This window comes from Phaethon aethereus (genome assembly GCF_964289735.1).
Source record: "Phaethon aethereus genome assembly, chromosome: 2".
Lineage (NCBI taxonomy): Eukaryota > Metazoa > Chordata > Aves > Phaethontiformes > Phaethontidae > Phaethon > Phaethon aethereus.
In genome coordinates this window covers 74,472,067-74,490,115 of record NC_138582.1, presented here as the reverse complement: position 1 = coordinate 74,490,115, position 18,049 = coordinate 74,472,067, and the positions used below count along the sequence as shown (strand labels likewise).

The 18,049-nt window shown below is 36.7% G+C and overlaps 1 protein-coding gene across 1 annotated transcript in view; it reads right to left on the bottom strand.

Annotated features, from left to right (window-relative positions):
* Positions 1 to 18,049, bottom strand: part of TMEM245 (transmembrane protein 245) — a gene marked incomplete at both ends in the record, with an annotated part of 83,423 nt that overhangs the window by 33,250 nt on the left and 32,124 nt on the right. Inside the window, 5 exons of the mRNA XM_081996610.1 lie at positions 5,628 to 5,759; positions 8,140 to 8,238; positions 9,030 to 9,120; positions 10,506 to 10,588; positions 11,873 to 11,977. Of these exons, the coding sequence (XP_081852736.1) occupies positions 5,628 to 5,759; positions 8,140 to 8,238; positions 9,030 to 9,120; positions 10,506 to 10,588; positions 11,873 to 11,977 (510 nt within the window). The remainder of the gene's footprint in view (positions 1 to 5,627; positions 5,760 to 8,139; positions 8,239 to 9,029; positions 9,121 to 10,505; positions 10,589 to 11,872; positions 11,978 to 18,049) is intronic.

The window sequence follows — 18,049 nt, the reverse complement described above, 5'->3', positions numbered from 1 at the left end:
GGGAGGGGCTTGTTCTACCTGCTATGAGACACTGTATGTCTGGTGGAAGCTGCAAAATTTCCTTCAAAATAGTATGTTCCTCCAGCATAGGTTTCCCTAGAAGCTTTAGCCTAAGGAGCTAATAACTGGGATTATACAACTGCAGTTAGTCTGAATGCAGTTATCAGGAATGGCTCTCCTAGAAGAACACCCTTGTTTGGTAGAGTCATTGGTCAGAACTGTTGAACTAGTTATCGCTAGCATCTGCTTTAGAGAAAGTGCCAATAGTGCCTTTTGTTCAGCTTCAATATGTCTTATGAAAGCAAGTGCATCTTTTAGGACTTGTCTCCAGCTATAGAGTAAGTTCCTCTTTATGCCATTGAAATTTCAAGACACATGCTTCTCATCACTAGGATGAGAAAACAGACACAGCAGACATTAATCATTACTGAGTACATGTCCTGGTTTCATCCAGGATAGAGCTGGTTTTCTTCACAGAAGCTAGCATGAGGCTATGTTTTGGATTTGGGATGAGAAACTGCTGATAATGTGCTGATGTTTTGGGTTGTTGCTAAGCAGTCAAGGACAGTCCAGCTTCTCGTGCTGCCCTGCTAGCAAGAAGGCTGGGGGTGCACGGGGAGCTGGGAGGGGACACAGCCAGGACAGCTGACCCAGGCTGGCCAAAGGGACATTCCCTACCATACAACGTCATGCCCAGTACATAAACTGGAGTTAGCTGGGGGGCAGAAATCGCTGCTTGGGTCGGGCTGTCGATCACCGGGTGGTGAGCAATCGCTGTATTGGGCCTCACTTGTTCTTGTACATTCCTTTTTTGGTATTATCATTGTTGTTTCCTTCTCTCTTTCTGTCCTATTAAACTGTGTTTATCTCAACCCACGAGGTTTTTTTTTTCTAATTCTCTCCCCCGTCCCACTGCGGGAGGGGGAGTGAGAAAGCGGCTGCGTGGTGCTTAGTTGCCAGCTGGGGCTAAACCACGAGAGTACAGTATCAGAGAGTGCTCAAATACTTCACTAACAGTCACAAAATCAAAATATATATACCTGCACCTAAGAGTTTGTCATGCTGTTTGATTCCCAGGGCATACTGCAGCTGAGTTAATGAGATCAGTTACTATGTAAAACTATTTCTAACAACTTGCCAGCTGAGATCAGTTCTCCAAAACACAACTAAGTGTGAATATTTATGCAATAATGATACTTAATATTGCTGTTATTTAACAACTGAAAAAAACCACATCTCTTTCCCCAAAACACCGCTTTAAGCAGCCTTTAAAGTTCAGTGTTTAAAAGAGCTACAAAGCTCTACAGAATTCAAGACTCTCTTATGCATCACACCATGATGTGTCACCGTCAGCATCAGTTGCTGTGCCTTTCCAATCTGTAACAGGCAAGAAATCAAAGTTGCACTTAATATTCTTAGCCATCTAAGGTGTCCTACTGGCCACTTAAGCTGGCCAAAAGCTGAAAGCAAGACTTAAAAGGCACCTGACCAAAACAAGTTATTTGCTGAGAACTTCAAGTCAACAAACTTTTGGAAGCCAAGTAAATTCACGTACCTAATTTGATTACAGAGATCATTAACAAATTTATAAAGGGAATAAAACTGGATACAAAGAGGTATTAGGAAAAAAACCTTTTCCTTCTGTACACTTTTAATTTTTTTTCCTCTTTTCAGAAAGATGTATCATTCTGACAACTCAAAAATTACAGCAACAGAAAAAGTCATAAACCTTTAAAGTAAAAGACAAGCAATGCACTTCGTGAAGGATAATATAGTATGCACAAGATCAAAGGTTTCTTACTCCAATTAAAATCTGAATTCCAAACAAAGGTTTACCCATAAAGTTCTGGGCTAACCCTTCAGGGCTCAACAGCTTATTTTTGAAAAAACATCTTTGCTTGACCTTTACAAGAAAGAGAGACAAAACAGCAACAGAAAAAGGACTATCCTCCAGCATCATATCTTTGACTTTCTGACTGTAAAGAAATCAACTCCTCCCCTAAAAATATACATCAAGTTGAACTTCACCTATCCTCAAAAAACCACCACCCCTTATGAAGAAGAGAACACCAAACTTGTGAACCTTACTAGAAAAGACACATGCATGGGAATTGAGTTATTACTGAAGAATGGACTGCAATAGCTATAAACTTAGGAGATTACTTGAAGAAATTCTCAGGGCCAGAGAAAACATTAGGGTATGTGGTAACTCGGTGAAATATTTGAGAAACTGATTTGATTTGGAACACACAGATCAGTCATGCTAAACGCATGGATAGAGAAGCCTAACTGAGCTGAAGCTTGCTGTGTACGTCTTAATGGAAGGTCTTCCGTCTTCCTGTCTCGGAAATCTCTGAATGAGATACCGGCTGCTGGTGGAATGATGAATATTCTTGTGCAAGAAGCAAAGAGATCAATTTAAGGAGACATTAGCAATGTCTCATATACCATCAAGGGAGTTCTTAGTGATCATTCACAGATTTAGCCAGCAGCAATTTACTTTTTCAAGATTTCAAGCCTTCAAGAAATGGAGGCAAAAGGTATGAATGGAAAAGCAGGTGAGTGGGGAAGGAATGTGGCTTATTTTTTCAGAAATTAAATTTTAACAGTCCAGCTATGTATTGCAGATTCCATTCACCTGAAAAACTACTTCAGAATAGAGCATGGGGTGCAAAATTTGAGGCATAAGCGAGGACCCACTCCTGTTTTCTACCCAAACTAAGAATTGGGTGAAATAAACCCCACTTCAGAAACACATCACTGGGATAAACTGGTTTATAACACTACTGCTTCTAAAGAATACTGGAAAAATCCAAAGCTGAAAGGCAAAAGTGCTGCTAACACCAAAGTGTTTAGAAAAAAGCAAACTGACGATTTGGAAATGCTTATCTTCATACTAAATCTTCAGGCAATTTACATGTTTATATAGTGAATTACTTCAAAATAATTAAGGTCTGTCTACATCAAACTAGAGCTAAGTATAACTGCTATAATGAACAGCACATTTTGAGGGGAGTAGAGAAGTCTTATCTGATAAAGTACTGAATCGATGCATATTGTTACAAATCAAATGAATGCCAGTAATTCCCCAGCACAGCTATACCAGTGATTTAATTACATGCTTTCAACTCCAATATTAAAGTTTCTTCCACTACAGGAAAAGTCTGAAGTGAAACACTTGTATCTATCGTCTTTTAACATTTTTCTTACAGAAATGCTCCTTCTCTGACTAAAGAGGATGAACACTTCCTATGATTTTCGTCAATGGAAAAGAGCTTATCTGCTTGTGATTGACTGCAAGTATACAAAGTCATCTGTACTATCACAAAATATTTCAGAAAGCCAAGGGGCTAGCAAAACAGTCATTCTACGGTAAAATCTAGCCTGAATCTATGCATATGTATTATGTGCAAGTAGTGTAATCTTAGCTTATTCTTTTCCAATGGTGAAGGAAATCTTGCTACAGCTGCATATACACACACATACTTCTTCACAGTTATCTCATTGTCTTTAAATGGTTTGTGTTTTAAAAAACTGTTAAAGCAGTTTTGGGATTGTACCATGTCTTGCTATATTTTTAAGAATTGCAGGTTAGCATTGATTTCAAGTGTCCAAATGCAAAAATATCATAGTTTGAATTATACCTAACCTATTTAAATCCCCCACCAACCCACCCCACAATCCCCACAATATGCAACACTCAGAAAAAAAAAGTCCCACAAAACACAAAAAAGCAAGCAAAAAAGCCAAAAACTACACAAACCAACCACAATCTACCCCAAAGACACGCCCAAACCCAACCCCCTCAAAAGGGCCCACATAATTTAAAATATTGATCCTTCCCAATTCAGTATGCCATTCGAGTACCTTATTCTTCCTCTTCAAAATACCAAGAGAAAGATTTTAATGCTCTGATAAAAAATAAATCCCAAATAAAGCTGCCATTGTATCCTAAGGTAGGTAAGCAACTTGCTTAGAAACACCAGACTTAAGTCAAAACTACTCTTATTTTCATCATCTCCAAGTTTTGAAGGCCTAAACAAGCACAGAAACAATGATTTCATCAATTTTAATTTGAAATATCAGTGTGAGTAGTATTTATGCAATGCATTGTGGATGAGAAAGCCAGCAAAGAAAATACTGCCCAGTAAGGATGTGAAAGCAGGATTTGGAGCTATATACTATGCTGACTGGTTTACAGTCTGTCATTAAGGACATGAGTGTATGGAGAAAGAGGACAGGTGTTTTCCCACAGCTGATGAGCAATCAACTGTGGGAAAAAATGAGTTCATGGAAATAAACAGGAAAGCAAGTCGACTGATGGCACTTTTTTTCCTTAACTTCTAAACCAGATTTTAGAAGTAAAGCAAAGCATGCTAGCTAGATGAAAAATTTAATATTAATGTATTTCAGTCTTAAATATTTATTCACTTTACACTATTTCCTGCGTTATTCTAGCCTATTTAGATTACTGAAGCACACATCATGGTTTCTGAGCACTGTGCAGCAATGCTGTAAATGACATGGCTAGCACCTGTCGCGTAGTTTCTCCTCCTTCTCTCCCTCTTGCTTAGAGGGAAACTCCACATTGATTTTAAATTATGATCTGTTGTGCATTTTTATAACTCTGCCGCAAGCATGCATGATCAACTTTGAGAAAGCATTAAGCAAATTGCACCATTAACTGAAAAAAGGTTCACTGCAGTAAAAAGTTTCAAACTTTTTCTTGACTCACATCATCTTCTAGGATAGAAACCGTTAACCATTTAAGCAGCAGTTGAGGGAGGACAGAAAAAGCACACATGCCCATCAGTCTAAACCAAGAACTGCCTCGAGGCAAATACTAGCTTTAATTGCATCCACAGAAACGTTATGTTGTGAGCTAGGTATAAATAATATTCTTCTAAAATGGATAAGTAATAACTTCTAGTTTATGACAACAGCTCAAGTCAAAGATGAACTATGTCAAGGATTGACTCTGTATATTAAGCATTTCAGACTTAACATTATTTTTTAGAGGAATGTAGTTGCCTCAGTTTGGATCGCTTTCAATGCTTTTTCTTTTTTCTCCACATGAGGTGAAAGGTCCAGTGCATTAATTCAGGAATTCACACAGTGTAAAATATTAATTTCATTCTCTGCAGAACTTTCATAAAAGAAGAGAGAAATAAGCTTTCAACCCAGTGAATAATAATTTGGAGAAAAAAAAGTAAGACTACAAAAAAAAAGTTTTGTTTTCACAACCTCTTGGTCAATACTTTCCTCAATTATAATCTAGACAAATTAGTCTCTTTTTTAAAAGGAAAAGACTACATAATAGAAAGCATTTAAAACCAGCTTGCAGGTGACACAGGTAATCCTACAGTAACAACCTCTCTCGAGAAGCAGCCTGAGAAGCTAGTATTAATGGAGATGCTGAAATCAGGAGGGCTTCTTCATCACCACCAGTTCTGTTTGTAGTATGGTTATATCCTAAGTAGGCTTATAATAATTACTTAAGTAACCGTAAGTAACACTAACAGTGCTTTCATCATTTTCCATGTACTTGAATCCACAGCCTTTGCGGTAGTCCAAGGAGGAACTGTTATAATGAGACCACTGTGGTAATAACGGCAAAAAATACATACCGAAAGAAATGTTTCAATGTTATCATGAACAAATGATGCAACATCTTGCCAGTCCAGAATATCACCAAGCCAGCTGTTTTGACGGTTTATGTGCCACTTGTGGCCTTTGTGTCTTCCCGAATGAGTTACATTCTTACAGAGACAAAGACATAAAGAAAAGACATCTGAATAACTTAGATATAAGAAAGCGAGAGACTAATGTTTTCTTAATGAGGAACAGATCCAACATGCATCTAAACACTTAGAGCTGCTTTAATTGGCATCCTCACAAAATACCTGGAAGTTGTCTGTACACTGGAAAAATTAAAATCTGACAAAAAATTCGTAGCTAATTATCCCATATAATTACAGTTCTGTATAGTGTACTGATTTACCTGAGTTAAACATTAGCTTTACTGCTTGACTGATACAATGGTATCTATCTTGCTCTTTATGAAAGCACATGAAAGAGGTAATGATTTCAGTTACTGCCTACATAATTTACTGTTTGCAACATACAACTCTGCCCAGTACAACCCACAAAGCAAAATACAAGTAGAAGCCAAAACTAATAGTTTTCTCACAATTAGTGTCTACTTCTCCACTGGCAATGTCCAGTCACGCAAAAGCTAAAAGCTAAAACTGGAAGCATGGAGGACTTCTGACTACACGGCTTTGTAGCTGCAACACAGTAAGACAACAGGAAACGGCCATAACCACAACAGCTAATTCCTTAAGTGGCTTCACCCTAATTATGAAGTTGCCTACTGTCCAACTGAATCAGACCAGATTACAAATTAGCATGACACCGTTTGATTCAGTCTGGGACTGTAATAAGTGTTTCAGAGAAGGATGGCAAAATTCTACTGTAAGCAAGTCTAAGCAAACCCATTGACTACAACAGATCTCATCCTAATCTTTAATAGCAAGAGACTTCGAGTTCTCAGCTCTCATGTTTATATAAAAGTGTCCCACTACTTCTCTTAGAATTGTACAAACACTTTTAACCTTACCTACCATACAAAATGACGGTATCTTTTTTGGCATACATGGCAAGTAGTATTCCAAGTGAAGTCTCTGGACTGATTTATCTAAGAGCATTAAATTTTCTGCTTATTACCAATTCTCTGTAGATGCATTATAACACTTTATGATGTACAATTAGCAATGTCCTTTAATAATCCACAGCAATACAGAGATCTTTCTTCTGAGCTGACAGTTTATTTAGAGCAGAAATATATGAGTAGCCAAAAATCTCCTCCCAATAGGCCTTCTTTTTTTCTAAACTGTATTAAGAACCTATTCTCTGTTCCTCTAGCTCTGTTTTCAGAGACAGACTTTCTGCCATTTTAATCACTAAGAAAGCTGCTTCTTACCCTACCAGAAGAGTATCTACAAGAAAAAAGCTTCATAGTATTCCCTCAAATAATATCTGCAGGAAAGAAATCACATAACACAACACAGACACAACCTGTGCTGCATACTGCAGCAACAAAAGTACTCCTGCAGCGCGCACAGTGACACAGAGCCCTACTGAACGATTACAGTGCTACAGACCATCTGACACACAGGTTATATTAGTAAAAGCAACAGGTTTATCAGTAAAACTGTATCAAAAGTAGGCGCTTTTCTTGGTCAAGCATTTAACCCTGAATACTCCCAAGTGCTTAAGGCCAGCAGAATCTACTGTAGATGCAGCTTTAATTTCTCCTCAGTGGTCCCATATTCCTCAACAGCATCATGTTATCTCTCCACATGCTCTTCTACAGCATTATCTTGTCAGAAAAAGAAACTGATTCTTTCCCCTACTATTTTGACTTCTATACTGAAACTCTTACTTCTTTTAATACAGAGATCTTTCTGGAACTTTGGAGGTACTTTAAATACAACTGTATATAAAGAAGTGTTAATATACTGTAATTGCAATTATTTAAATATAGAGAAGTATTTCAGGGGTATGACTTTGGATTTCAGTATTTCCATCGCACCATGGCCAATGAATTGCTTGCTTTTCCCTTTAAAATGCAAACAGCACTGGCAGCATGAAAATTATTTAACTCTTATGACCTTTTCAAGATTCAGTGTGCAGAACCCATTACAGGAAGGCTAGTACAGCTGGCAAAAACATATTGTAAGAAACCTAGTGAAAGGATAATTTCTTTCTTAACATTTCAGATTAATAAAATTTACACAAATCATGCAGAATAATCCTGTTCCTAATCCCTCAAGATCGTGAAAATCAACAGAAAGTTCTAAACTATGAAATACTAAACATAAAAAGTGAGCAAAGCATAAATTAAATGTCATACATAAATACTTAAGTGAAGGACATAGTTCTGACTGTACTCAAACTATGACTGTAGAATGATCTGTCTTACACACTTGAAATTTTTACCAAGTTTTTATTATTATTACCTTTACTCAGCATTCCAACTTTTTGCTAATCTTTCTCAGAAATGCATACTTAATTACCTCAAAGCGCTGATAGTGCTTATATTTATTTATATAAATACCATTTAAATAAGTTACCCACCTTCACAAACCAAGAGTGATAAAGCCTGTCCCAGAGCTCTAGCACTTGTTTTTCAATCACAGCGGTGTTATTCACTTTTTCTCCTAAAATCTTATGGAGCTGAAACGTATAGAAATCTTTTATTATACAGGACAAAATGAAGCTGGCATCTACTGATGAACTCCAAGGTAGATGAATCACGTAAGACTGTCAGTAAAGGCACTGCTCAAAACCAAATGATTAAAAAAGCTGAGTATCAGTATGGAATACACACTTCAGACAATATGGTTCACAACATGAAGATTTTTGTCTGTAAAAACTATTCTGCTGCACTAAGCTGAGGATGACTTTCTGCACTGAGAAACTAATGCTGTTTCTAAAATGCTTAATCCAAAATCCTTGATCATCTTCAGAGTAAATATTTCAAATAATTTGAGATACGTCCTAGATAGCAAAACGTATAAATAAGAATCTTGGCAAATTCTCCTGAAGAAAGTTAACTTAAATAAATAAACTATAATTTTTTAAAAATCCAATCTATCACATTCAGCCCACATAGAAATTAGAATACTGGTGGGAAAAAGAAAAAATAACTCTACATTGCCTACAACTGGACAGCTAAAGACAGATGAAAAAAATTACTCATCTTTATTTGATGCATATTCACTGACAATCTTATGAAAACAATGACACATTTTTCAGCTCTTAAAAATAAATACTCCTCTGAGCAGAAAAGACTACTGTAATCACTTCCTTCAGCTCACAAACTAGAAAGTGGAAAGAATAGATCTGTCAACACAATGGTTAACCACACAGAAAAGAATCACTGCCAAAAATCTTTTTATTTCTTTTTACTTTTACAAAATACGAGAAATGAAAACATTAAAAAAGGAGGGGGAGCTCACTCTTACCTTATGTGTAATCCATTCTCGGCCATATTGGTATACGTTATTAGCTGCTGAATTGAGTGCCTTCTGAATAACCTGGGCTTCTGGGAGCCAGCTAGTTTTTTTTCAAGGAGGAAAACAAAGTTAACCACTATGTATTTTATGCATTTCATTACACATGAAACACATTACAAATTAACATTTTGAAACAACAACAAACAGCTAAGGTTAAATACATATAAACTTACTACACTAGAGTACGTCCTTCTACATATCAAAGAACAGACTTTCTCATAAGCAAAGCACAATTAAATCTAGGGCACATCATTGCATTCGGAATTCTCCAAGGTTCCCGAAACGTTAGTTAAATTGGTATCGCAACTTTTTCAAGAGATCTGCTCTTCAAACTGTATGCATGCTATTCACATTACATTCTTAGAAACTTTCCTAGTGTGCTCGTTTTCTGAAAATACTATATGAAGTAGTCTCATCTAGCTGCAAAGACAACCTTCTGAATTACAAACTGAATGTAAATTGTTAATGTAGTTTCAATGAAAAAGTGACCAGATGAAGCATCAGGTTTGGGCAGAAGTTATTTCAAAGTCCCCACCAAACTACCAGCTCATTAATTTCTTCAGGGATTCCTGTCACTTTGAAGCAATGGACCTACTGAGTTACCAGCATTCTGACACTTTCTTTATACATCTTGATTCAATGGCACATGTTGGAGCCCTTCCAAAACAAGAAAGCATTCAGGAAATAGAACTTCTGCATTTGTTCACCTGACTGAAGATCAACATGGAAGCTTTTCTGTCTGTATAACCCTTCAGAAATGTTCTGCATTGGAATTCTAAGACATTTCAGTCATTTACCTCTGAACATAATGTGAGCATCAAGCTCTGAAAGCTAGCGAAACCTGATGGATTTGACAAGAGGTATACTTACTCCTGATGAATTAGAAGATAGTGTTTTGGATGCTTCAAATTTGGATGCAAACTCTGGAATTAAAAATTTTAGCTAAAATTCTGCTAATTACTTAACTAAATTCTCCCCACTCATCATTCTTTCCACACTCAAACTCTTTTTCAATTCACTCCAAAAAAATTTTCTTCAACTCCTAGTCCCTCAAAGGCATTCTACAGCAAGCTCTCCACATTGAAAAAATAATTCAGCCCTCACCCTGCAACCTTCCACAGAGAGCTTTCTTTGCCATTACTTTTCTTTTGCAGGTAAAAGGAAAAAGAATATTGACCTCTTTATTCTCTTTGCTATGCATATTTTTCTCCAGAACTGTAACTAGAGAAGTTTATACACCAACAGTCCTCCAGAGTAATGCATAAACACTACTGCTGCCTGAGAATTTAGCTTTTACATCTGCCTGCAACAGTCACTCCATTTCTATTCACCTTGGTGATTTTTTTAAATTAAAAACTATGCATAAGAGCACCTGGAAGCTTGTTCATCCACCCTATACTATTCGCTTAACTTCAGCATTCTTACTTTGCCCATTCTGGGTGACTGGCTACTGTCTCATTGATCAAGCTGCTTGTGACTTGAATCATGTGAACGCTCTCTTGATGTACCTAAATTAAATATAGAGAGGAGAAACGTTATGTAATGCAAACTAGAACTCTTCCTACATTCAGAGTGTCTTTCTTTTTTTTTTTGCGGGGGGGGTGGTGGTGGTTACCAGTTGGTACATTAAAGAATAATTCTTCCAACGCAGAAGAACCCATTCTGAAGAATGAAGTGCCATTAACCCAAAAAGGCAGTCAACAATAATCATGTCTGTTCTGACAATTTTGGTCACACACTGTGTGACAAGTAATAGCAAATGGAAATTTAAACCTTATCTGATCAGTGGAAAAAATTCTAACAATACAGCAGTGCTGTCAAGGGAAGTACTAAAATACAAAGCACAGTTCAGTTAGATCTTTTTAAGCCATGGATCAAAGAAGTGTAAAAATTAATGAATGCTCAGCTCTAACATGACAAACCATGCTATGAGGTGCTGCACCAAATTAATTCTTAAATAAGAATGATAAAAGACACATTTTATAAATATCTTAATGTTCCTTTTATGAATATAAAGAAGCTTTAGGCAGGAGCATTTGCACAACTTTTAAATCTTTCAATTTTAAGTACTCAACATTATATATAAGCCTACATTTTGGAAAAAGGAAATTGACATCAGAACCCACTGATTTTTGTTCTGTAACTGTATTCAAGTCAAACATTCAATCTCCATTGACTGTTTCAAGTAGAACACAGCTCCAAAACAAACAAAATAAAACCAATACAAAAAAAAAGGAAAAAAAGTACATGAGTGACCTCTTCTGGTAAGCAAAAAAAAACCCCAACCACAAATCAAAAATCAATTTCAGAGTACATGTGATCATGAATCTCAGCACATTTAAAACTCAGAACAGGAGGTTATTATAGGCAATTACACAAACAAATTGACAAATATACATTAAGCATTTTGCAAATGTTTCTGATGCAAGGTAAATTATAAAGAAAAAAAATTTAAGTGGCTCTGCTGTTGACAAGAAAAGTGTAACAGGATGCAAAACAAATCTGTTTCTTTTAAGCTAGTAATACTTTTACTAGAATAAATTTCCTATTTCCAAATGTCTCTATATTAGTTTTGTCATATATGTAAATAAACATATAAATACAAATAAACAGAAATATATAGATTTTTATATATAAGTAGTCTTGGAACAGTAACAAGTTCAACTACAAGAGCATGTAGCTGCTACATTTTTCAAAAAATTCTTTAAGTTACATAGTTTTGCATAAATATCAGTAACTTTAATTCAGCATTTAAAATGAGCTCTATGATTACATTCCTTAGCACACTGTACCTTTGCAGTAAGGAGCAGGGCTAGCAGAAGGGTTCCTATCACTAGCAAAAATATTATGAAAATGCTGATTATTTTATCTAGCATTTTCTCCAACCACACGATCATCTGTGCAGAAAAAAGAAAAAACAAATCACAGCATATGAATCAATCGTTAATGAAAGCAATACTATATGACAGTATTTGTATCCTTATTTACAATCAGGGTGCAAAAATCAGGCTCTAATCAAACAGCATTTATGCCCAAGCTTGGAGATGAACAATTAACAAGCAATGTTAGCATGATTAAGGTCATGGTATGACATGTGATTTTTGCAAACAGCATTTACACATTACCACAAGACACAGCAAGCTCTCTGCAAAGCAAGCAATAATTCAACATTTACTTACTAGACCTAAAGAAGCTAGCATTCTTGTCAGCTATGTCATGTCAGCTATGAACCTAGATATTTGTCTTTGTTTCTTGTCCTTAAGCAACTTGAAAACTTACAGGTAATCTCTGTACAGGACTTGGAAACTATCAAGGTATACTGTAAAGTACAACCATGACTTTCAAATCTGAAGAGCTAATAGCTATCTACATGACAAATGAGGCATTTCTGCAATAACTGAATTTTTAAAGCTACTCATCATCATCTGAAATGAAACGGGTCTGGAGGTTTTCTACATTATTGAATATCAGGCCAATTATTCAGCCCCAACTATTTTTATCCACTTTCAATCTTGAAAGGATGCTCAGCATTAAACATGCATCAGCTAAACCTACTGATGCAGGAAACAGGCGTGTATGTTCTTCTGTCAGTTTACGGAAAGGCCCATTCTGTACATGTCTATAAACAAGTAAGGATACCACTTAAGATCAGAGAAATTCTGATAATGTCATTCAAAACAATAAAACTGCTCAGCCATGTGACTATGCAGAGCGCTACAATAGTGCAAGCTGAGCTTCGTCTCATACACAAATTGACTGTCATCAAAAGCTGTGAAAGCCCATGCAAGTATGACCAAATAAATTTTTCTAGCTTCTATGGTTCAAATACCAAGGCTATTTCTACTCCATCTGGCATTATTGCAAGAGAAAGGAGCCACAGAAGTACAGCTGTAAAATTTGTGCTTTAAAAGAATGGAGGTCAAAGCCAATGTGCAGTATTTCCAAGTGAGTACAAGTTACATATTCAGCGATTAGGCTGGTAACTTTTTAGCTAGAGATCCTACAAAGCTACTAACATGCTTGCTGATTGCTTACATTAGTTGTTTCTTCATTATTTACTGTATCCCTATATGTGAAATTGGTTCCAGAACAAGTAACTTTTACAGACTGCTGTGTGATGATTGAATAGGCTAACACTGAAGTTTTATCTCCTATTCGGAAAAAAAGTAAGGATTTTTTTTTTTTTGGTGCTCATCATGTAGCATCTGAGCAGTTAATGTACATTAAGCAATTATTTTTAAACTCAAGTTCTTTTACAACCAGCTCCTTGTTTGATCTAAATTAACACAAAGATTATATTCATCATTTGGTTGTTCCAAAAGATGAAGAACACTGAAGGAAGCAAAATCCTTTTAAAAGAAATAAGTGTTGAGCCAGCAAGTTTTTGTAACAAATCATGCACTATTTTATGACCTGCAGAAAGGAATTCAGAGAACCTGAAGAAATCTGCAAAATCTATTGTCTTAGATATTTTAGTATTTTTCAGCATTGCTGAAATATTTCAGCCATCAGAAATGCCTTGACAGTGCTAGAGGGAGGTTACCTGCCTGTAGCAGTACTGCAGCTTTCTGAAGAACTCTGAGTAGCTTGTACATGGGGCTGGAATTAAGACTGAAACCAGGATTTGCTTTGCCCTTCCAAGCCTCAGAGACATCTAAGAATTATGCAAGAGAAGCAAGAAATAGAAGTCCCTGTTTTAAAGGTCAGAAATCAAAAATATCACTGAAAAACACTGGATGGCCAGGGGATGGAAATTTCATAGCACAGGCTTCAAAATGAAGCTGTTAAAATTAAAGCTGCCCTTGTTAACAAAGTTCAAACTAATTGCTATTTACTTTCCAAGTTAAGAGATAAAAAGAAATCCACTAGTTAGTCTTATATATAGCACCTTAATCAGACTCACTGAATTCAAGAAATGGGAAGTACTGTGAGAGATTTCCAAAAATGCTAGCCTCAATGACAGTGAGAGTGGTATGCAACAGATGAATCTCAGTGCAGCTGAAGCTGGACGCTTTAGGTGTTTCACCACAGTAGCAACTACTGGAAGATCAATCTCCAAAAGATCAGGATGAGGACTCTCCGAACTGGAACACAATCAACAGAGGATCTTTTCTTGACACTCCTTATTGTGGGTTGGAGTATGCCTACACTGCCATGGAGGTGCAGCTGCAGCACATGTAAAGCCTGAATTATCTTTAATCTAGCCAGTAAAGTAATGGCAGCACTGACATTGTACCAGTATGGAAAGCAGTCTCAGCCATCCAAGGCCATCTTGTGTTTATTTACTTGGGCAGGTAGCCCAAGCAAGCTAGATGAAAGCCAACTCTGGTATGCCTAGAGGTACTGCAATTACATCTCTCACCACAATCGTAAGGAGATACAAGTCATACAACCAGTACAGACAAATCACAGGAGAAGACTGAATTGTATTGAGTATTGTAGAAGTTACTAAACCTCCCTTCCTTCGTCTACATGAACCCAGTATTTACAATACTTCCTTAGGAAGCACTCACCTTTGCACACTCATGCTAAATGCACAGGTGCTGTGTTACTGCAGGTAAGCTAGGCTCTTAAATCCCTGTGTGCTTGTACTTACCACTGAGTCAGGTCCAGACTTTGCTCTTACTCCAACCCTGTCAGACCTCCCTGTACCATGGGCATGCACACAAAAGACAAACATATGCCTACCAAGCACTAGCCATTAGCCAGAGACCATGAAGTTTTAAATTCAGTTCCAAGCTTCTAATGTCAAGGTTAGTCAACAGCAAGAAGTTGATGCTGCCACGACGTCCAAAATTACGCAATGGTAAAGGAAAGCCAGGCTCCTAAGCTACAGAAGGTCACACTTGTAAAACCAAACCGAAACGTTATTGATTTGCGATAAGACTGCCCACAAAAAACTATCCTTAATTGTCACAGTTTTGAAGGGAAAGATATCAACCTTTTCAAAAATTTTTTTAAATTCATCTCACTGTAGAAAAAAAGTTTTTCAGATGAGTTGCATTGCTCATGCTTAACAACTGGGAATCCTTCTACCTACGCAGGTTCTCCATGTTATGCAGTATGATACATTACCATCTATGAATTCATATTTTCATGTGTTTCACACTGCATAGCCATCAGAACACTAGTTTTTCTCGTATGTTCTTATCTATTGCATTATCCACACAGTATACCTGGACATCTACTTCATTTTCAGTTAAACCTACATGAAATTACCAAAAAGGACTTTTTTTTTTCCTTCTTCACTATCTTCCACAATTTTTTTCAAGACCTTTTTTAGACTTGTTGACATTTCCTTTTATTTCAGCTAATATTTGAGGATATCATCTTTTTTAATATCATCTGATGAGAATAAGGGGAAGCTTGTAATCAGGACACATCTCAGGGTTACATTGAAATGAGTCAGATGAATAGTTAAATTAGAAAAGATAGAGAACAGAATATATGAGGTCTCAGGTCTACTCATACCAGTTTGCCTCCAACAGCAATGGCAGAATTAGCAATTCTTTCTAAAGACACCTCCCATACACAATGTTATCAAGAACAAACCATGCTAGACCAACTAAAGTTATTCTACATTTTAAGCTACATATAACATGTTAAACTATGTGATTATATACTATTCTTGTTTGATAAAGAGTTTCAAGAAGCTCTTTGACAGAAGCTCTTAGCACAAGAAGAAAGAAACCTAATATTTATCACTAGCAGCCATAATCAACCATAATTGCAAGCTCTGCCATCTCTAGATGATGTGTTTTTATCTTCTTGGTGGATTATTAGAAATTTATCTTGGTGTTCTCACAAGTACTCCCCTTCAAAGACAAGCAAAAAGGAGAAAGGTGCAAAGGAAGCAACCTTTTAACTGCATCCAGTGTTCTATATTACAAATCTCCTCTTTTCTTTGCTTCTAATGACATTTAAAAGTAAATAAACCATACTCTACTATTCAAAAAAACCAAACAAAAACCACAACCAAAACCAAAAACCAACCCAACAAAACAAATCTGCAAGAACCTGATACAGTTTGCACAGTATTTTTTGCCCCCCTTTTTTTTTTTTCCACATCTTGATTATAATATTATTACTGCTTGCTTATCATTCACAGCAGTCAGCACTGCATGTAACACTACAGGACTTCCAGGATCTCTTCCTATGAAACGGTAAAGTAAAACAGCAGTTTTCAAAAATGGCTCCTAGCAACTAATAAAACCTTTGTTAAGAAACTGTATCCACAGGGTTTTGCCCAATAATGCAAACCTCTAAAGTAAGAATAAAATACAAACATTTTAGAATTCAAAGTAATTACAGTGAAATGATTTTTGCAACCTAACAATATTAAGGAAAAAATTCATCTATATACATGAATTTTCAAACAAACAAATGACAAACTCTGAGCCAGCAAAGAAGTAGTTAGACTAAACTTTCACCTCTGGCTCACTGAACTCAGCCCTTCACCCTGAACTGTCCTAACAAACCAATACCTGATCAAAAAAATTCTTCTGAAGCATTACGGTTGCATATATTTACTAATCATAAGTTACTCACATAACACAAACATTTCAAAGTCCGGAAATAAAAATGTAATTTTAAGCCAACCAAACTATATTCAAGAGCAACAGAACATTCAAAGTTTGCCCTCTTAGTGGACAACTATAACTGAATCATAAAGCAAGCAACTCTAGCCTCTTGTTCAGAAACCCGGAAAGCCCCCCCATCACATAACTCTGAGCACACCAGGATACTGATGTTCAGTATCTTATACTGAAGATAAAACTTTCTGAATTCATTATAGTTCCTCAGCCTGGACACTGTGCACAGCATTATTCCCTATCTGCCACCCACAGCAGATACCAGCTGTGCAGCCCCATTTCTTTGTTTACAAGAACCTTTTAGAGAGTTGTGCCAGTGCACCCACAGCCTGCATGCTCTGCTCTGTTCTGGTTGTTTTCAACAACGTTCAGAACGACAGTATTTCAGGTGTCTTTCACAACATGTAAGGGAGACCTATAGTTTCTATTGTAACTGCTACTGAATGGAAACGATAGGTCGTATATAAAACCATAGTAGTCATTCTGACTCTCCCACTAATACCGAAGTGGTGAGGATAGAAGTTGCTGCTGGAAGCGTAACCCATTTCCAGATAATGGTATCTGATTTTTTGTCTTCCATTTAATTACTTAGTTTTCATGTTTTTTTAATAACGTACTAGATTTTCATCTTTGAAACTCTGAGATCCTGCAGGCGTACACATGCTACAGGCATTCCTCTTCAGCTTGGTGCTTGACTGAAGCAATGACACTGCTCAAGTCCCAGAGAGATGCCACTGCACTGAGGAGTTGTCCAGATTTCAGTCACACATGAGACCAAACTTGGATTGAATCAGTTTTAACTTCTTTTAGGACAACAGAACCTCAAAGAACAATAGTTAACCCTAGCAGACTAAGATGAACCATGAGAACTGAGGAACATCTCTTATAAAACACATCACATGCTTTAAAAGCTGCACAAAAGAAAAATTATTCTAGCTACACCAACTGCCTTTTTTTTTTTTTTTTTAAACTAGTCCCCACTTCCCCTAAGACTGTCATTAGATTCAGCAGTTCTGAGACCATGAGTATTCTCATTTCACTCCTGCTACACGGAATACCACTGAGTACACAGGCCGTGTGGACACTTCAGAAGTAAAAGATTAACAGCACTGACTGAAGCCAGTCAATGTACTATTTGCAAGCACTTAACATTTGCAGCTTTTCAGCTGTGCTTCACCCTCACCACTCCAATGTTATTCAGTTAACTGAAGCTTTCTCTGAGCAGAGAACAACTCTCCAGTCCGGGAGATAACAGGTTTTGTTACAAATACAGGTGAGGATGAGGTGGAAATCAACTGGTCTTAAATCAAAAGGCCACTAAATCAAACTACCACTTGAAAGGCTAATGTACAAAAGATTCAACCATGTGCATTCATT